Source organism: Suncus etruscus, chromosome 8 (genome assembly GCF_024139225.1).
Source record: "Suncus etruscus isolate mSunEtr1 chromosome 8, mSunEtr1.pri.cur, whole genome shotgun sequence".
Taxonomy (NCBI): domain Eukaryota; kingdom Metazoa; phylum Chordata; class Mammalia; order Eulipotyphla; family Soricidae; genus Suncus; species Suncus etruscus.
Genome location: NC_064855.1, coordinates 2478260 through 2498840, shown reverse-complemented (window position 1 = coordinate 2498840; position 20581 = coordinate 2478260). Strand labels below are relative to the sequence as shown.

General features: G+C 58.9%; 3 protein-coding genes across 4 annotated transcripts in view; all 3 read left to right on the top strand.

Moving 5' to 3' along the window:
- The first annotated feature begins 485 nt into the window (after positions 1-485).
- Positions 486-4420, top strand: GJC2 (gap junction protein gamma 2). Of its 2 annotated transcripts, none has more exons than XM_049778037.1 (2): positions 486-535; positions 2987-4420. In XM_049778037.1, the coding sequence occupies exon 2, from the start codon at positions 3004-3006 to the stop codon at positions 4243-4245; it is 1242 nt and encodes a 413-aa protein (XP_049633994.1). In that variant the 5' UTR covers positions 486-535; positions 2987-3003; the 3' UTR covers positions 4246-4420. The 2 variants fall into 2 exon arrangements, with proteins under 2 accessions (XP_049633994.1, XP_049633995.1); XM_049778038.1 differs by lacking the exon at positions 486-535 and adding an exon at positions 1984-2040.
- A 1483-nt stretch (positions 4421-5903) lies between these two features.
- IBA57 (iron-sulfur cluster assembly factor IBA57) lies at positions 5904-9290 on the top strand. The gene is made up of 3 exons (XM_049778044.1): positions 5904-6241; positions 7663-8003; positions 8274-9290. Exons 1-3 carry the CDS (start codon positions 5904-5906, stop codon positions 8663-8665), a joined length of 1071 nt encoding a protein of 356 aa, XP_049634001.1. The 3' UTR covers positions 8666-9290.
- Positions 9291-19474: 10184 nt separating this feature from the next.
- Positions 19475-20581, top strand: part of OBSCN (obscurin, cytoskeletal calmodulin and titin-interacting RhoGEF) — a 116105-nt gene continuing 114998 nt past the window's right edge. Inside the window, exon 1 of the mRNA XM_049779012.1 lies at positions 19475-20519. Within this exon, the coding sequence (XP_049634969.1) occupies positions 19475-20519 (1045 nt within the window). The remainder of the gene's footprint in view (positions 20520-20581) is intronic.

Here is a 20581-nt window from a genome sequence, read left to right as displayed (position 1 = left end):
ACCGGGGTGGGGGGTGGTGGGGCTGCCCTGTCAGGACTCTGGAGGGTGAGGGCCCAAGTGTGCGGTGGTTTTCTACCCTGATGCCCAGGTGGGTGTGAAGTACCACACTACAGAGGTTGAGGGCCCCAGTGGGTCGTCCATCTTCTTGAGCTGGAGCGAGTTCTGCACTGCCCAGTGCCTGCAAAACCCCTGCCTCTGCCCTCATGAGACCTAGAGGGGCACAGGTCAGGACCTCTCAGACCTCAGCGGAAATGGGTGGAGAAGGCCAGGCTGGGCGCCAGCCAGAGCCCCAGAACTGGGTGCCTGCTATCCACTGTGTAGCCCAGCAGGTCCCTTCCCTACTGGGCCTTGTCCAGCCTCAAGGACAATTGGAGATTCAGACCCTGGGCCTGGGGGAAACAATGGGTCCCTTGAAGGCTCCCCCCACATTGTGCTTGGTGGCGAGAGGTAGCTCTGGACTCAGCGGGGCTGTCCCTGGAGGCCAGTGTCGCCAGTAGGTGAAGGGCTCAGAGACTCGCTTTCTGGCCTGTGAGAGGTAGGCCTCCCACCAGCCCGGCCCCCGGCCCACCTTCCTCTCTGACTCTGAAGTCCACCGCTCCAGGACAGGGCTGGCCACTGAATCTTCAGGGGCACAAGCCTGAGGTATGGGGGAGATGTTGCTGAATCCTGTGGCCGTACCAGCTGCTGGGCCCCCTCAGCCAGACTGCTGGGGTGTGCCAAGGTGCTGGGCCACGTCCGCTGCAGAGGCAGCCTGCCTACCTGCACCTCTACTGGCCCTGCCAGCCGGGTCTTTGGGAGGGATGGGCTGCTCCTCCAGAGGCTCCGTCCGGCCAGAGCTCAGTGAGTTTGGCTGCTGGAGGATGGAGCAGACACGGGCCTGGGAATAGCTAGCACAGGATGGGGAGCCCCTGAGGCCTGGGATCGGCATGATGTCCTGTCCCGAGCTGAGAGGAGCGCTGGGTGGGTGCTCAGAAGGAAGGCTGGATGGGGCTGGAGAGATAGCACATGGGGCATTTTTGCCTTGCACGTGGCTGACCTGAGGCGGACCCAGGGATAAGTGCAGGGCCAGGAGTGCCCCCCAAACAAATAAGGGGGGGGGAGGCTGGAGTTGGGGTGTTGTGTCTGCCTTCTGGGTGTTCTCCTGAGGGATGCAGAGTGCACCTGTTGTTTTTGGGTAGGGCTGAGGGTCCCTGATGACATAGTCTTGCTGCTGGAGCTGCCCAGAAGATTGGGTCCTATCGGCCACCAGATCTTGGGGTTCCATGTGAGTGGGTGTGTGCATGCACTAGACCTTGGTGGCCTGTGTGAGGGAGTAAGAGGACAGGTGTGAGTTACGTCTGTGTGGAAGGGATCTAGTTGTGGCCAGGTAGGACCATCTGGCATGTGTGTGTGTGTGTGTGTGTGTGTGTGTGTTGATCCATGGCATACAGGTGAGCAGTAGATAGATGAGTCAGATGGTCCAGAGGTAAGCATGCTCCGGCTGGGATGGGGTTGAGCTGAACACAGCAGGGGGAAGTGAGAGTGGGTGTAAGTATAGGACAGAAATCCAGGGGACACATGGAGGGTAGGTGCCTATAGGGAACCCCAAGACAGGTGGAACAGGCAGGGACCTACCAAGGGAGGATGGAGATGTGGGTGCCAGCAGGCCCCACCAAGGGAGCTGTGTGCTCTGGGAAGCCTCACGGCCAGGAGGAGGAATTGTCGGGCAGCACCAGGCTCTCAGCCTCCTGTGCTTGGAGGTCTGAGATGAGAAGTTCAGCATCTTGGCGGCCCAGGGCTGAGCATGCCTGACCCTGTTGAACTCGGGGTGTGATATGCGGGGACCTGGGGACCTTGCCATCGCTCTCCATGGCCTCAGAATAAGGCAAAGGAAGTGTCACTATTGCAGCCGCAAGCAGGCGCAAAGCATGACACCGAGACCAGGACCTGGACTCGCCTTGACCAAGTTGGTGACTGCTGTGGCCGTTTGGCAGGGAAATGGGCGTGTGGACTCCAGCTAGCGAAGCGGCCTCCGCTGTCCTGCAGGCCTTGCCACAGCAGGTGCTGGCTGTCCCCGCCTCCACTCTGGCTACTTCGGGGGAAGGTGAATCTCCTGTGCTGGGGAGATTGTCTATGGGGCAGAGCTGTGCCAGGGCAGAGGCTGGGTGCCACGTGTGCGTTTGTGTGTGTGTATGTGTGACTATATGTGTGCGTGTGTGCCCGAGCACTGATGGCACTGTGGTCTGTGCATGTGATGCTTGTGCTTGTACATGTGCTTGGCGCCTTCGGGTGAGGGATGTCTGTGTGGCTCTAAGGGGAGCTGCACACACAGGAGGAACTCGGGTCACTCCCCCAGAAACAGCTGGCCCCTCTTCCTGCCCCCCTCCCCACGGAGGAGCTGCATAAAGAGGCCCTAGGCCCCCCCTGAACCTGCCACTGCCGCAACAGTTCACACCCGGGCTGATCCAGGAGGGAAGCGCCAGCGCCCACTCTGCGGGGTCTGCTGCCCCCAAACCACTTCATCCAGGATCAGGCACCGGCTTTACTTTAGTGTCAGGTGGTTTGTTGGGAAGCTCAGACACAGGGCACATGCCCTGTCCGCAGCACCCTTCTGGGCACCAGGCCGCCAGCCTTGGCAGGGCGAGCAGCTGCCTTGGGCGTCCCAGAGGCGGAGCTGCCGTGCGCCTCGCCTCAGTCGAGTGTCTTCAGCAGGCCCAGCCTCACCACGCTTCCGCAAAGGAGGGAAGGGAGGAGTCCCAGGGGCACAGGGAGGGGGTGAGTCCCCCCAAGTGCTGGCCATGCTGGGTGCCCACTGCCCCAGACTCCGTGGGGAGGCCCGGCCTCCTCTCCCCACCGCCCCACTATCACGGCCCTCAGCAAGGGAGCTGGGAGGACGGCTGGGCGAGGGGGGACCGGGCCGGCTCTGCCGTGGGCTTGGGACAGCATCCCGCCTCCCTCGCTGCCACGGCGGGCCCAGCTGGATGGCTGACCGGCGCCTGGCCCGCAGGTGCCCGCCCCGCCCCTATGCCCAACATGAGCTGGAGCTTCCTGACCCGGCTGCTGGAGGAGATCCACCACCACTCGACGTTCGTGGGCAAGGTGTGGCTGACGGTGCTGGTGGTGTTCCGCATCGTGCTCACGGCCGTGGGCGGCGAGGCCATCTACGCCGACGAGCAGGCCAAGTTCACCTGCAACACGCGCCAGCCGGGCTGCGACAACGTGTGCTACGACGCCTTCGCGCCGCTGTCGCACGTGCGCTTCTGGGTCTTCCAGATCGTGGTCATCTCCACGCCGGCCGTGCTCTACCTGGGCTACGCCGTGCACCGCCTGGCCAGGGCCGCCCGCGCCCCGCGCCGCCGGCCCGCGCTGGCCCTGGCGCCCCCGGGCTGGCCGGGGCCCGCCGAGCTGGGCGACGAGGAGCCCATGCTGGGCCTGGACGACGACGACGACGACGACGAGCAGGACGGCCGCGCGCGGGCGGCCGAGCACGCCGGGGCCGAGGCGCACGCGGGGGACGCGGCCAAGGGCGGCGGCGGCGGCGCTGGCCCCGCGGCGGCGGCCACGGCGCAGCACGACGGCCGCAGGCGCATCCAGCGCGAGGGCCTGATGCGCGCCTACGTGGCCCAGCTGGTGGCCCGCGCCGCCTTCGAGGTGGCCTTCCTGGTGGGCCAGTACCTGCTGTACGGCCTGGAGGTGCGGCCCTCCTTCGCCTGCAGCCGCCGGCCCTGCCCGCACGTCGTGGACTGCTTCGTGTCGCGGCCCACCGAGAAGACCGTCTTCCTGCTGGTCATGTACGTGGTCAGCGGCCTCTGCCTGCTGCTCAACCTCTGCGAGATGGCGCACCTGGGCCTGGGCAGCGCGCAGGACGCCGTGCGAGGTCGCCGGCCACCCCCGGCCGCGCCTGGCCCCGGGCCTCGCCCGCCGCCCTGTGCGCTGTCCGCGGGCCCCGCGGGCCTGGCCGGGCCGCCCGACTACAGCCTGGTGGTGCGCGCGGCCGAGCGCGCCCGGGCCCGCGACCACGGCCTGGCCGGCCTGGCCCTGCAGGCCTTGCGCGACGGGGGCCTCGACAGCCCGCCAGGCCCCGGCCTGGACCTGGCTGCCCCCCACAGGGGCCCCACGAGGGCCGCTGCCACCGCCTCGGGCTCGGGCAGCGCCACATCGGGGGGCACCGGCGGGGGCCAGGCCCGGCCAGGCACCAAGGCCAGGGCAAGTTCGGAGAAGGGCAGCGCCAGCAGCCGGGAGGGGAAGACCACGGTGTGGATCTGAGGGCTGGCACCACCCGGGGCACAACGCGGGCAGGCCTGTGACAGGAGGCAGAGAAACTCTGGGCTATCTGTTGGAGGGTGCAGAGCAAGGCCCGAGTAGATGGCCCCTCTATCCTCCACAGGGGTGTGGGAGCTCCGGCCGGAAGCCTAGGAGTCTCCCCGGCTCCAACCCTGCAGAAATGAGCCGGACACTGCAGAAATGGCTACCACCACGAGCGGGAGGGTCCCGGGCCTCCAGGCCCTGCCCTTCAAGCCTTTCTGGCCCAGGCTTCCCAAGATAACGGCTCAGTTTGCCGGTGAAGCGGCAGTCAGCGACTTGGTGGGCATCAACAGGACTCCTGCCATGGCCTCTCTGTCTCCCAACCTCTCCTGGTTCAGACCCTAACACAGAGGGAATCCAATAAAGCCAACTTTTGTTTACAGATGAGTGTCAGTGTGTGAGTGGCTGGCACCTGTGAATGAGGAGGCCTGCTGGGCATGGCTACCACTCTGTAGGGACGGTCTACTCAGCTGTGAGGCCTTCAAAGAAGGGGGGGCCGCTGGGTGCCAGGCAGTGGGTAAGAAGCGCTTGAACTAAGCACACAGTGAGAAGAGAGGGCAACTCTTCTTCCTCCTCCTAGTCTTCTTCTTCTTCTCCCCCTCTTCCTCCTCCTTCTTCTTCTTCTCCTCCTCTTCTTCTTTTCTCTTCCTCCTCCTCCTCCTCCTTCTTCTTCTTCTTCTTCTTCTTCTTCTTCTTCTTCTTCTTCTTCTTCTTCTTCTTCTTCTTCTTCTTCTTCTTCTTCCTCCTCCTTTTGTGGCTTTGGGGTCACACCTGGTGGCACTCAGGGGTTACTCCCGGTTCTGTGCTCAGCAATCACTCCAGGCAGACACGAGGGACCCTATGGGATGCTGGGATTTGAACCAACTGTTCAAATCGGCTGCGTGCATGGCAAATGCCCTAAGCCTATGCTATCTCTTGGGCCCCAAACGTATTATTTGTTTTTTTTTTTTGGGACACCCAATGGCACAGGGATTAACTCCTGGCTCAGAGGACCATATGGGATGCTGGGAATTGGTAGCCTACTGCTATGCCATCTCTCCAGCTCCTTTATTTTCCCTATTGTTTTAGGGCCATGCCCTGATGATCTATCTATCCGTGCTGTGACAACCAGGCCAGGCAGGCAGTGCTGAGCTCTAATCTCGGCCCCTCGCATGCAAAGCGAGTGTGCCAGCCCTTGGTGCCCTAGAATCCCCCAAAGAACTTGGCAGAGCTGGTTTGGGGCCATCTCTGCAGGGTGTGTGGGAGTGGAACCCGAAGGGCCAGAAAAAGCACCAGGTGGAGGCAGCTTGCCCTAAACCGACTCACTGGCACCGCCACCGTGAGAGTCCGCTCACCCCATCTGCCCGGCAGATGGCAGCACCGAGGCGGGCGGGCGGGACCGGGCGAGCGTCTCTCCAGTGGCCTAGGCCCCGCCCCCGAAGCCGAAACCACGCCCACCAAAAACCTCACCGAAGTCGAAGCCACGCCCACCAGGCTTCGCCCGAAACCAAGCCACGCCCACCACCCAGGCTCCGCCCCCAGCCTGCGCACGACTCCTCCCGCCGCCAGGGGCCGCTGCGGCGCCCGCCGCGCCCCGCGCCTTCTCTCCCCGCCGCCGCCCGCCTCACTAGTTGCCCGCAATGGCGGCCGCGGCGCTACTTCGGAGCGCGGCTTGGGGTCGCGGCGGCCAGGCTCGGCGCTTTCCGCTGCGCGCGGCTCTGAGGCGCCTCTCGGCCCCCGGCGCCCGCCGTCACGGCCCCGGCCCCGGCTCCGGGCCCGACCCCGCCGGCGGCGCGGCCTGGACCTGCTTCCCGCTGAAGGCGCGCGCCCTCCTGCGCGTGCGCGGCCCGGACGCGGCGCCCCTCCTCCTGGGGCTGCTGACCAATGAGCTGCCGCTTCCGGGCCCCGCGGCGCGCGCCGGGTACGCCCACTTCCTCAACGCCCAGGGTCGCACGCTCTATGACGTCATCCTGTACAGGTGCGTGCCCGGGCCGGTGCAGACCTGGAGGCGTGGAGGCCCTGGAGGCCCTGGGCAGGCGCCGGGTAGGCGCCGTGGAACCCCAAGAGGGGCAAATGGGGGCGCTGCGAGTGCAGGGTCATTGCAGCCCTGCTCTGCCTCTCCAGGGCTTGGAAGAGGCCTCCAGGGGGCTCCCCCAGCTGCCCCCAGGTATCCTCTCCCCGCCTTAGGACCCAGCTGCTGCCACCTGCAGCCTCTGCACCTTTGCCAGCTCGCTCCCGGTGTGGAGTGTCCCTGGGCCGCGGTCTCCGCTGCTTCTCTCCGCTTCTCGGCTCTGGAGCGGGGTGCAAGACATCTGACTGGGCGTTGGCTCAGGCTCCACTTAGGTCCAGGCCTTTTACCTGGTCTGATCTCAGAGGGTCAGCTCTCCAAGGAGGGTGGCACTGGCGTCCTACCCACTGGTGTCCCCCCCCCCCCCCCCGAATGCCCTAGCTCTAGTGACAGGGAGTGACCATGGAGCCGTCGTCCAAGGCAGGGTTTCGTAGCAAGGAGGAGAGGAGGATAGCCAGGGCAGTGACACCTGGGCATGCTCCTTTGCAGGAAAGGCATGTGAAGGTGAATTCCATGTCCCCGGTGCTGGCCCCCTCTCCCTCTTGCTGTGCTCAGGTGAAAGCACAGCAGTGCCCAGGAATGTTGCAGACCACAAGTGATTTTCATGTAAGCATGTCCTGTGCAGTGTTTGGGAAGTAATCCAAACACGCTCTTTGGGGCCTCGGAAATGACTTCCATGTGTGAGACTTATGGGTTTTGGCCCTGCAACAGCATGGCCCTATGAACGAAGAAGGGGCAGTGCTGCGAGAAAGCGATTTGCTTATCTGAGCTTCAGACTTATCCAGGCATCCACCGCATCCAAGAAAAAAGTCAACAGGTCTTTCCTGCCAAGGGCACCATGTGGTCCTCTGATGGTGTGTGTCCTCGAAGGGAAAGGACTGTGGGCACCTTGGGAGGCCCTTTCAGTGAGGGGAGCTATCCAATGCACACTTGTGACAGGCCTCAGTTTGCTGGCACAATGGCAGGAGTGTGTGCTCTGTATTCAGAGCATGTGTGGTTGGGCCCTCATGCCCTTGCTGTAGACCTGCGTGCCACCCAAGTGTGGATGAGGTCGCTACGAGGCCCCCTTTGGGCAGGCAGGAAGTGTCCCCTGTGTCCCACTGTTCCTCAGTGCTTCCAGTGTGGAGGAAACTGTCTTGGCTCACTTGTGGGGCCAGTGTGCCTCTCCAAGCTGGCTGCATTAGCCTGTGTCTGTCTTACAGTGATGCCCCTCAACTCCTGGGTGGGAGGGGCCTGTGTGGCACAGCATAGGCCAGCACTGGTGAGAGGTTGCAGTGGCCTGGCTTCAGGCCCCCCTGGGCATGTAGGACAACACATTGCTGTCCCTGCAGGCTCCCCGAGTGTGCAGATGAAGCTCCTGCCTTCCTCCTGGAGTGTGACAGCTCTGCGCTGGGTGCCCTGCAGAAGCACCTAGCACTGTATAGGATCCGGCGTAAAGTCACCGTGGAGCCATGCCCTGAGTTGCTTGTGTGTGGGGTGCTGCCAAGTGCCCCTGAGGCGGCTGGGGCCACCCCTCTGCAGGAGAAAGCGAAGGAGGATGCCATTCTCACCCATGACCCCCGGACTATATGCATGGGCTGGCGGCTCCTCACGCGGAATGGGCATCTAACCCTGGTGCCTGAAAGCCAGCTTGGAGATCCCCAGGATTACCACCGGCACCGGTACCAGCAAGGTATACCTGGGCTGAACCTTGGGGCCCTGGAGAAGGTGTTTGGTGGATAGAGCAGGGTGTGGTCACAGTTGAGAGGCCACCTGTAGTGACCTTCTAGTGAGGACCATACCATACCAGACCCAAGTGTCCACCTTACTGGAAGAGAAGTATAGAAGGAAGGGGAGTGATAGAGGTGGGTGGAGGACGGGTCAGGGCAGAGGAGTGGTGGGGGCCCGGGCAGGTGGAGGACAGCTTCTTGCCTGATCTGCCCCATTGACTCTCCCCCCACAGGTGTTCCCGAAGGTGTCCATGACCTACCTCCAGGGGTGGCCTTGCCCCTAGAGTCCAACCTGGCCTTCATGAATGGTGTCAGCTTCACCAAAGGCTGCTACATTGGCCAGGAGCTGACTGCTCGAACACACCACATGGGCGTCATCCGCAAGCGTCTCTTCCCCGTCCAGCTCTCTGGCTCCCTCCCTGCCGCCGGCATCCTGCCAGGCTCCCCAGTGCTCACCGAATCGGGGCAGGCTGCTGGCAAGTACAGGGCAGGCCAGGGAGATGTGGGGCTGGCCCTGCTGCGGTCAGAGAAGATCAAGGGCCCGCTCCACATCCAAACAGCCGAGAGCAGCCGCGTGGCCCTGACTGTGTCCGTGCCAGATTGGTGGCCCACAGCTGCCAAGTAGCTGTCAGGCCCCCTGGTTGGCTGCTCACACCGTCGCAGCCTAGCCTCTACCTGTGCTGGACTCCTGTGCACAGGTGGGGGTAGGGTGCCACCAGCCCCCTTTGCTCTTCCCAGCAGAGGCCGGTGCTTCCTGCTCTGGGCACACTCTGTCCAGCCAGGTCCACCCTGGATCATCTAGTCAAGGGGCCTGGAGCAGATGGAGGGCACAGCCTCCTGGACAAGCGCATGGTCTTGACAAGGCACAGCAAACGTGTGATCCTGACCTTAGGCAAGGCAGCACTGACAGGGAGGGAGGGAGGAAGGGAGGAAGGGGAGAAGCTTGCATATCAGACACTTGAAGGCCGACCATGGAGATCAAGCGCCAAGACTGGAATTTTCTTTGCAAGGATCTTTATCTCTTGCGTTTTGATTTCTTGGGCCACACCAGCTGTACTCAGAGCTTACACCTGGCTCTGCACTCAGGGATCACTCGGTGGAGCTTGGGAGATTATATGGGGTGTCAGGGATGGAACCAGGGTCAGGAATGTATAAGGCAAGCACGATATCTGCTGTACTCTCTCTCTGACCCCTTCGCAAAGATTTTGAAGCTAGTGGTGACATCAACAGCCTCATTAAAATTTTTAAATTTTAAATTTGTTTGATGTTTCAGGTGACACTAATGGTACTCAAGGCTTAATTCCTAGTGCTATGCTCAGGGATCACTCCTCGTATAACTTGGGGAACTGTATGTGGTATCAGAGATCAAGCACAGGTTGACTACTGTGCAAGGCCAGTTCCCCCAGACCCCTCCCCCCGTATTCTTGCTCTGACCCTAACTTGTGTTCTAATTAGTTCACAGCAGGTGCCCTTGGTATGTTCCATGATGAAGCCGTCCCTCTGTAGCAGCTGCTCAACAGTCTGTGATCAGCAGACCTGGACACTGTCCACTGTCCCCAGGCCCCGACTTTGTCAGGGTGTCCCAGTCAATATCCTTCCCCTTTCCACTAGGAAGCTGCTGTTGCCCTTGGCTCTGCCAAGTGTCATGGAGGCGGCATCAGCTCGCATCTTTGCTGACTCAGGGCCCAGGGTGGGGCTTCATGCAGGCGGTGCCTTGCAGACAGCGTGTCTCTCCCCGGCCAGCCCCATGTAACGGCTCCTCTGGGTCTGCGTGTTTGAGCATCTGGTGCTGTCAGTCTGGGCCATTTCCATTTGGAGACTGCACACTGCTTCTGTTTGGAACGTCTACGCGGATGCCTCTGGTTCACCCAGAGGAGAAAGGACAGGCAGGAGCACAGGGGAGTAGGCCCAGACCCTGGTCACCCTGGTGCTGCTGTGTTCAGATGAGGGTGTAGTCCATGAAGGAGGGAGGGGGAGAGGCTGGGCAAAGTTGGTTGCTGTGAAATGGCACTTGTCCTGGCCTCAGAGAGGGTGTACTCCTGAACACAGGGTGCCACTAGGAGAGATTGGAGACAGCAGGCAAGGGAGGGCTGTGTGGATAGCCAGCCGGGGCCTTCCCTGACCCCCAGATCCTGCCATCTTGCTATGGAATAGACCTCTTTTTTTTGGGAGGGGTGCACATTCATCCTTGCATGATGGAGTGAGGATGGAACCGAGGCTTTTCACATACAAGGCAGGTGTTATCGAGCCAGTCAAGTCTCTGCAAGTTACCCAAAGGTAACTTTCTGCAAGGGGCATTAACTTTGGGACACTTCATAAAAGGCTCCTGTTGGTCCCTCATCCTCACCCCTGAACTTGCCATGATTCAATTCAGAAGCCCCTAAGAGCAACTGGCCCTGATGCTTAGATGCTATGCTCTCCAGGACAGCATGCTCTCCATCCACAGTCCACTAGTGGTGTGGGCCCCTCAGTCTTCTCTACCACAGTCGGTTCTGGGATCTGTGCCTATCAGTCTTCTCTCCCTCACAGTCTGCTCTGTTGGGACCCACCAGTCAGCTCACACACAGCCTGCCAAGGACAATGACTGATCATGAATAAGCTGCTGTAAATATCCGTGTCCAGCTGCCCTGTGAACAGTCTCTTTCCGGGGTCCACACCCAGTAGACAGAGATGTGGTTCATTCTGATAGGGACTGCAGACCTTTTCTGTCCCTCTCCCTGGCTCCAGCAGCCATGTGGGGAAGCATCAGAGCCTCTCCAGATGCTCTTTGTTGTATCCCAACAGCAATTTTCCTTGTTCTAATCAGCTTGTTTAATTTGCTCTCGCTTTTGTGTTGGGACACACTTGGCTGTGTCCAGGGCTTACTCTTGCTCTGCACTCAGGAATCACTGCTGGAGGTGTTGGGGGCCAAACCCTGCTGAGCTGCACGCGTGGCAAGTACCCTGCTCTCTGCATTGCGTCTTGGCCCCTCATTTTCCCTGAATTTGTATTTTCTTTTCTTTTTTTTTTTTTTTTTTTGGTTTTTGGTTTTTGGGCCACACCCGGCGGTGCTCAGGGGTGACTCCTGGCTGTCTGCTCAGAAATAGCTCCTGGCAGGCATGGGGGACCCTATGGGACACCGGGATTCGAACCAACCACCTTTGGTCCTGGATCGGCTGCTTGCAAGGCAAATGCCGCTGTGCTATCTCTCCGGGCCCTGAATTTGTATTTTCACATTAGATCTTTTGTCTGCTGTCTGTCACGGGTTCTCATTAGAGGGCATCATCCTTGTCTGTAAAGTGTGGCAGGCAGCTCTGGTCCTCATCTGGAGGTGATTTTACCAGATAACTCGTATTTTTTTAAAAAATTTTTTTTAATTTTGAATTATGAGAACAAAAGATGCAAAGAAAGAGGACAAGGTAAAGTTACAGTGGAAGGACAATCACCCATAACAATTCTCAGAAGTCCCCTTGCTGATATTTTAACTTTGAACTTTCAGCCAAAGAACGTTAAGATAAAATAAAACAGAGTCCATGTGCGATTATTTTGTCCCTCGAGTCCCCAGATTGTAGCACATTATAATATTTCTTAACAGCACACAAGGCAATCTAAAGCCATCAAACTTACGTAACTCCTTTAACATTAGAGGCGTAGTATTTTTTACATTTCCATGTACATGAATATTAGCTTAAGAGATAACTCCTATTTTTTACAGCTGCTTCCAGCACGGTGGCATGTCTGATGAAACTCAGGAGACACTCATGTGTCCCTCCAATGTCGCAGCATTTCTGCTGTGTGCAGGGTCCTTGCTGATAATGTAGGCTGGAGCCCAAGGCCTAGCACATGTCCGGTGTATGCTTGATTCTGTTGTCTGGCCTGGAAACCACTGACCTGCTTGGTGCACTTCCCCAAGCAAGCTCCCAGTGTGTTCTCCACTCAGAAAGCCGGGAGGACTGTCTCTTCCTGCAGCAGTTGGTGGTCTCAGGCAGCTGTGTGTGTCCCCACAATGTCTTTGTGTGGAGTGTTTCACTCACTGAGCCCAGACAGCAGTGCTGGGAGAGGGGCCACAGAAATACCAGAGGCTGCCAGAGCTGAAGCTGCTGCGGTAGCCAGACACCATGTCAGGGACTTCTTTGGAAACTGCAGAGGGCAGGAATGCCTCAACCAATTAAGTGTGATCCCTAGTTTCTTCAGAGGAGTGTGTGAGCCTAATCTTAGAATTCCCAGGGAGGGCAGGCAACTATTGGGGGCTGGTGGCTAATTTTAAACCATGACGGAGGAGGGCCGCTACCACCAGCTGATGTAAGGACAAGGACGCTCAGAGGTTTCTCTCTATGGACAGACACATAAGGAGTCTTTTCAGGGCTTTTGTCAGCCCTTGGGCTGGAATGTTTTGGCTTATTTTTAGGCTATACACAGCAATGCGCGGGACTGCACTCAGGAATCACTCCTGGAAGACTCGGGACCATATGGGATATCGGGATTGAACCCGGGTCAGCTGTGTTCAAAGCAGACACCTTCCCCACTACTATTGCTCCAGCCCCTGGGTTCGAATTTTTCCCTATGTATCCATAGTCAATTGATTTAGTAGCCACAGGATATGTGTCCTCATGCTATTCAGCTTGCTGTAGTTCTGTTCCAGTGCTGCTTCTCTGGAACTTGTGCAAGAACCCTGGGCCTGCCTGGATGGGGCTAGAGAGTAGCGCAGCGGTAGGGCATTTGCCTTGCACACAGCCGATTCAGGATGGATGGTTGTTCGAATCCCAGCATCCCATGTGGTCTCCTGTGCCTGCCAGGAGCAGTTTCTGAGTGCAGAGCCAGGAGTAACCCCTGAGCATACCTGGATGTGACACCCCTCCCCTCCCACCCTGAAAGGAAAAAAATAAACAACAACCCTGGGCCAGCCTGGAATGGAGCCAGTTCCATGCCTTTGCTACCTACCCAGTGATGTCACAGTGTGGCTGGAAGAATGGGAAGGGAACCTCAGGGACTTGGTGCATTGAAGGGTCAGGTTCTCCAGAAGATTGGTTGAGGTTTGATTCCCACCGAGCTCCCAGTCAGGAAAAGCAGTTCCCATTCCCCTAATCGAACAGGGGTAACAGTTCCAGTTGTAAAGATCCACAGGAAATAATTCACAAGAATGGGTTCAGGAAATCCAGTGCTTAAGCAAGAAATTCAAATCACCCGAGCTTTCTGCACCTAAGAAGGAGCGCATCTCAGTGAAGAAGACCGAAGAATGAGCCCCCTGCCTTCCTCAGACCCCTGCTTTTATTGACAAGAATCAGGTCCCTGTCCTGACAATACAGCTGCTTTGCTATGTAGGAGAAAACAGCATGCTAAGGAGGAGCAGTGCAGGGCTGGTTCTTTCAGCTCCGTGTGGGCCGGGCATGCCCCTGGGGCTGTGATCTCAGCTTTCCCAGCACCCAACAGACCTCAGAGCAGGGGCCCATGGAAATCATCCAGCTCCAATACCAACCTTCTCCCACTCTATGAGTAAGACTCAAGACATGTGCTGTCTCTCCCTACTGCCTGCACATCTGGTGGTCAGTGGACAGTGTGCCCATGAGTGATCCTGTCCCAGACCCTTGCCACCTGCCCTAGTCACCTGCAAAATGGTTGCCTTCCAGAGGTGAGTATCCAAAAAGCTGTTTCTTCCCTCCATGCAGCTGTCTGGGCACCAGGTTCAGCAGGAGCAGAGGAATTTGGCACTTTTGGGTGGTGGTTGCTCATCACTTACTTGGTTGGAGTTAGCTTGATACGATTCTAGTTTGTTCTTTCAGTGCCCCATGACACAGTCATTTATCCATCCAAATATCCTTAGGTTCTCAGGTTCTTGCCACCGTTTCCCTGGGAAAAGAAACTACAAACTGAAAACAAACCTGCCAGCGATCCACAGAACCTCAGCTTTGTGCCCCACAAGAGCTTTGGATCTTGCTTAGTTTGTCATAACTGAACCCCAGACTCCATTGGGCCTCCTCCCTCCTGTCTGACCACACGTCAGGCTTCACTGCACTTCCATCCTCTGTCAGAATCAAATTCTAGACTTTCTTGGTCTTCTTCCCTCTCCTATCAGAACCAATGCCCAGATTTGACTGGGTTTCCTCCCTTTCCTGTCAAGCAAAACCCAGACTTCACTGGGCTTCTATTCTTTCTTTCCCAGTGGGATCTTTTTCTGCCCAGGACACTGTGACTGTGATGGTGCAGCCTTATTCTGCTGCCCAGCCCGTGCTGTCCTGCATTTATGCTTAGGAGCAAGTGGATCGAGTGCTGTGAGCCATGGAGCTGTAAGCAGATCTCTTTCACCTCTCTGACTCTCAAGTCTTGCTGCTGTAATGGGATACAGCACAGTGTGGGAAAAAAAACCCAACATGTCACTGTCTGGTTCTTGCATGTCACTTTGGATGGGGACCTGCTTCACAATGGTTTACAGGGGCTGACCACCTCAGAGTTCTTATGCCCTACAGGAGGGCACGTGACACTGTTGGCTATGTGGTTTCAGTTTTTTTTTTTTGTTTGTTTTGGTTTTTGAGTTATACCCAGCAGTGCTCAGGGGTTACTCCTGGCTCTATGCTCAGAAATTGCTCCTGGCAGGCTCAGGGGACCAGATGGGATGCCGGGATTTCCTACCTCTATGCTATCTCTCTGGCCCTCAGTTTTTTTTTTTTTTAATCATTTGTGAAGTCACATCCAGTGTACCTCAGGGGTCACTCTTGATCATGCTCTGGACTTTATGTGGTGCTGGGCCTCCTGTATGCAAAATGTTTGCTTAAGCCCATTGAGATCTCGCTTTAACCTTACAGTTTTGTTTTCTGTTGCCCCCATCAGACTTGGAAAGATTACATTTGAGAGCAGAGGTCTGGCTTTGTCGTTGCATTCAATTCTCTATGAGCCCATTAATCTAGGGGTGTTAATCTGGGCCTCCAGACATGGGGTCTTTCACAGATAAATGACATAACAGGGGTTGGTGGACGATGAGTGTTTGCTCCTCCTTAGGAAGGTTTTGGAGGTGTGTGTGTGTGTGTGTGTGTGTGTGTGTGTGTGTGTGTGTGCAACATACATTTTTAAATGAAGCCATGCCCATAGCTGGTGACCGGGGTCTGTCCCCAGGCAGATTGGACCTGATGATCCTGACAGTATCCCAGACAGGATGACTCAGACCCAGGGAGCAGGGATCAGAGGAGCCAGGGCCTCAACCCAGCACAGAGCAGGTCAGATCTGTGGATGGGGGCCCTCCCTCCCATCATGGTAGCTTGGCCCCATGAGCTGGGCTGGATGGGGCCCAACCTCGAAGTGAAACGATGGAGGTGGACAGAAGACTCTCCCCATGGAGAGTGTTCCTGTCTGGCTAGAGTATCGAGTGAAGCTTTCTTTGCAAGGAAACACTACAAAACGGTTGGTGGTGAATAGAGCCTAAATGTACGTAGCAGCAGAAAGAATCTTGGTGCCTGGAGACCACTGTTGTCCAGAGGGGGACATGCCATGAGCCAGATGCAGTCTCCAGGATCCCTGTAGGATCAATACCTTTGCTGTCTTCAAAACGTTGCTGCAAAGGAAGTTATAGGCAGCACTCATGCACAGATACACACAACACAGCTTATACACGCGTACTCACAGATATACACAGCACACATGCATAGGTATAGCACATACTTTCACAGCACACACATGCAGATATGCACAATATACACACATTTATAGATACACAGAGCATTCAAATGTTCGGATAATCACAGCACATATGCATCCACAATGTGAAAATACACGCAGCATGCATGCAGCACACACAGCAGTCACAGATAGAGCACACACATATACACACAAGTACAGATGCATGAAGCACACTGCACACATACCACACAAAGGAAGAAACACGCAGAACACTTGTGTGTGGTTACTTCTGGAGCTTGCCGGTCGGTTGGCTTACCGGGGGTTAGTGGCTGCTGCCTGCAGCTGGCTTTCAGCGGCGTGCACTTTGCAGCATTCCCCTTGTTCATGCCGCCCCTAGAATGGACGAGTTGGCAGCAAGGAGTGGTGCACAGGAAACCAGAAGGGGTCACAGGAGAAAGTGTGTTTTGGCCAGGGTGCCACGCAGCCCTTTGGATCTTACTGAGCCAGCCAGGCTTCTAATTGCTGCTTTCCCTGCCACTTTTACTAGCCAGCGTTGAACAGAAATCACCTGAGGGTCAGGGTTGACATAATTAAAGATACTTGTGCTAATTGACTCAGAAAAGAGGAAAGGAAAAAGTGACTTTACAGGTGTATGTTAACATGTGCACAGACACAGTGCACGAATGCACAGCTGACACAGAACCAGATCAAAGTGCACAAAGACATACAATGCCCAAATGCACATGAACAAATACACGTGCATTTATTCATTCAGAGTACTTGAATGGATACAGCAGACACATGCATAGCCACATCCAGCACACACATGCCCAGACCTGAAGCATACATGAGTAGGCTCACACACAAAGCTACACAATTCGCCGTACAGGTTTGCATCGAAGGCAGTGCACATATCAGCCAAGTCAGCGAGGCCTGCTTAGGGTGTCTGAGCTTTTCCTTCCCACTGTGACAGTGTTAATCTTTGGGAGATAATGAGGTCCCTCTGGGAATTCGTGTCCTCCTCATTCATCTTGCTGTCCCCACTCCATGAGGACAGGAAAGAGCCTCTGAGCTGGGAGGCACGAACCTGCTTTCTGTTGCCAGTATCTGAGATGGTAGACATTGGCACTACCCCGAAAAAAGACCTCAGACAGGAGCTGTGTGAGGGCCCTAATTATGGGTGTGATTGGGCAGGGCCTTGTCCCGGGTGTCAGCCTGACTGGGTGTCCCTGAACCAATAAGTGGGTGTAGGGCTTTTGAAAAGCCTGCCAGGGACCATCACTGCCTGGGAGCCAAGAACAGAGCCAGGCAGTCAGGGAGGACAGGGAAGATGCTGCCTCACTGTTCTCATCCAGAGACAAGCAGCGTCCAGACAGAAAGGGGAAAGGCAGAGCCAAGGGGAGCTGCCTGGTGGGCGTGTGGAGGAACCTCAAGTGACCCTGTCTTAGGAGTGATCCCTGGTGGTGGTCCTGGGTCCAGGGCTCTTTCCTGCCTTGTTTGGGGTGTTGGTCTGAGGGGACCCCTGAGCAGTCGGGGCCCTGTGCTACTTGCCTCACTGTTGAGAACAGTCCCCACCTCCCCCTGACCCCCCCAGCCTCTGCCCTTTGCCTCCTTGGGGCTGGGGGTGAAACCAAATCCTGGGCAGTGACATGAAGCTATTTTGGTGCTGGGCTGGGCTGGGCCTGGCAGTGCTGGGGCGGGGTGGGGTGGGCTGGCCCTCTCCAGCTGACAGTGCCTGCCTGTCCTTTCGTCCCCGTCCAGTCTGAGGACCGGCAGAGTGTGGGCTGCTGGCTGGGCACTGTGGGTCCTGGGCCTACAGAAAGAGGTGAGATCCGGCAGTCCCTGGGCCACCACCTGAACCCCCGCCTGGCTGCTTCTTGGAGCCCCTGTTGGAAGGTGAGGAGGCAGAGTGGGCAGGGCCAGGGGCCAGCCTGTGTGCCCAGAGGGCAGTTTAGCTGAAGGTCACGACCCATGAGATGAGGCACTGGGGACAGACGCAGGGGCGTCCAACAGGCTGTGCTGCCCTGCTCTGAGGGTGGCCTGGGGGTCGGGCTGGCCCTGCCCCCAACTTCCCTGATAGATGCGCGCTGACAGCTGGGGCTATTTTGGGCCATTGGCTCAGTGAAGGGGACAGCCAGAGGGGCCCTGACACCTGACTCCAGAGAAAAATGTCCCCCGGAGTGAAGGAAGCCTGTGACTCCAGGAGCTGCCCTTGGAGGTCTTCTGAAGATTGGGGGCACGGCTGAGTGGTGGAGAGATGGGCTGAAAAGTCAGGCTCAGGAGGGGCTGACACAACTCCCCCAACCAGTTTGAGGGTGGAGTCAGTTGAGCCATAAGGCTGGACAGTGGCGCTTAGCACCCCAGAATGGGGCACTTGTCTTTGCCAGGTCTTCAGTGGTTTGAGCAGTCCCTGTAGGGTCCACAGGGAGCTGCTTTCTCAGAAGGCACATCTGGAGTATGAGGTGTTAGCCGGGCCGCCCTCCAAAGACTCTGTCCTTGGCAGGGACAGAAGGGGCTGCTGAGGGTTCCAGGGGCCAGAGGTGATCTCGAGCCTAAAGGGGCAGTTACGTCCTTCGTGTCTCGTGGGTTCCTTTCTTGCCTTGATCCTGATGCAATGGGGAGATTCCAGCAGGGAGTGGGGTGCCTTGGCCCTTGCCCTGTGGGGGGTCTCTGCTCACTTTTCCCAGGTCAGGGAACAGCTAACACAGGGCTGGGGCCACTTCTCCTGAATTCTGCAGCTCTCACCTGGCCAGAGGAAGTCCCTGCTGGCTCATGAGCTGAGGACAGCATTACTGCACATCTCCCATGTGGAGCACTTTGGAGGGACCCACGGACTGTCCCTGTTGTGCACAGTGCAGAAAACAATTCAGTATCTTGATGTCAAAGAAGCTTTCCAGAGAGGACCTTGGGGTCCTCAGAGGTGCTCAGGGAGACAGAAAGCAGGCTAGGTTTGTGTGTGTGAGCGTATGTATGTAGTTGGGTGCTGACGCAGAGTGAATCAGCAGGCTGGTCCTGCTTGCACTCCTAGAGGAGGATTAAGGGGATTAGGTCCAGAATCATAGGACCGGGAGGCAGAGGCCAGGAATGGAGGCCCCCTGCAGGCTCATTTCTCGGCGGGCAGGCCAGGAGCAGAGGTGCTCGCACTAGTTGGAAGAGCCCTGGGTGGTGGGGCTGTCGGGCCACAGGATGTCCCCAAACAGGCCAATGGTGTCTGGGATGCTAAAACAGGGAGATGTCTCCAAAATTCTGGGGCTTGGGTTCTGTACATGGGAGCCTGGGGAAAGCCCCCGGGATCAAAACCCAGCAGGGCAGGGAGTAGCCCTGGGATGTGAAATAAGCACCCACCACCGGGATGCCTGGGAGAGGTGCTGTGGACACGTGGCACGTGCCCCGAGGACTGGCCTTGGCTCTGTGTGTGTGTGTGTGTGCGTGCGTGTGTGTGCTGTGGACATGTGGGATGTGCCTTGAGGACTGGCCTTGGCTGTGTGTGTGTGGTGTGGACACGTGGCATGTGCCCTGAGGGCTGGCCTTGGCCGTGTGTGTGTGTGTGCGTGTGTGCGTGCTGTGGACACATGGCACGTCCTCTGAAGACTGGCCTTGGCCGTGTGTGTGTGCGTGCGTGCTGTGGACACGTGGCACGTGTCCCGAGGACTGGCCTGGGCTCTGTGTGTGTGTGTGCGTGCGTGTGTGTGCTGTGGACATGTGGGATGTGCCTTGAGGACTGGCCTTGGCTGTGTGTGTGTGCTGTGGACACGTGGCACGTGCTCTGAGGACTGGCCTTGGCACACCGAACTCCCCTCCCTGCCCAGGTCCCCGCCTCCGCCATCGCCATCGCCCGCTCGCTCGCATGGCCCAGCCGCCGCCGTCGTCGTCGTCGAGCGGGGCGCCCCGCTTCCTGACGCGGCCCAAGGCGTTCGTGGTGTCGGTGGGCAAGGACGCCACGCTGAGCTGCGAGATCGTGGGCAGCCCGGCGCCGCAGGTGAGCTGGGAGAAGGACCAGCGGCCGGTGGCGGCGGGCGCGCGCTTCCGCCTGGCGCAGGACGGCGCCACGCACCGGCTGACCATCGTGGACCTGGCGCTGGGCGACGGCGGGCAGTACGTGTGCCGCGCGCGCAACGCGGTGGGCGAGGCCTTCGCGGCCGTGGGGCTGCGCGTGAACGCGGCGGCGGCGTGCGCCGAGCAGGCGCCGCACTTCCTGCTGCGGCCCACGGCCATCCGCGTGCGCGAGGGCGCCGAGGCCGCCTTCCAGTGCCGCGTGCGGGGCTCGCCGCCGCCCGCCGTGAGCTGGGCCAAGGACGGCCGGCGCCTGGCGCCCGACGAGCCGCGGGTGCGCGTGGAGGCGCGGGGCGAGGCCAGCGCGCTGCGCATCCGGGCGGCGCGGCCGGCCGACCAGGGCACCTACACGGTGCGCGCCGAGAACCCGCTGGGCGCGGCGAGCGCGGACGCGGCGCTCACGGTGGACGCGGCGGCGGACGCGGAGGCCCCGGGCCCGGCCGCCCTGAGCGCCACGGCGGCGCTGCTCGAGCACCTGCAGCGGCGGCGCGAGGCCATGCGCGCGGCCGACGGCTGCCCCGACGGCGACGCGGCCGGCCCCGGCCCCGGCCCCGGCTGCGACTCGCCCCCCGGCGGCGGCCCGCGCACCTGCACGGTGACCGAGGGCAAGCACGCGCGCCTCAGCTGCTACGTGACGGGCGAGCCCAAGCCGCGCACGCTGTGGCACAAGGACGGGCAGCCCGTGGCCGAGGGCCGGCGCCACGTGGTGTACGAGGACGCGCAGGACAACTGCGTGCTCAAGATCCTCTTCTGCAAGCCCGACGACCGCGGCCTCTACACCTGCAACGCCTCCAACCTCGTGGGACACACCTACAGCTCCGTGCGGCTCATCGTGCGAGGTGGGCCGGCGGCGCCGACTGCGCGTGCGCGGGGCCGGGTGGGACGGGCGCGCGTGCGCAGG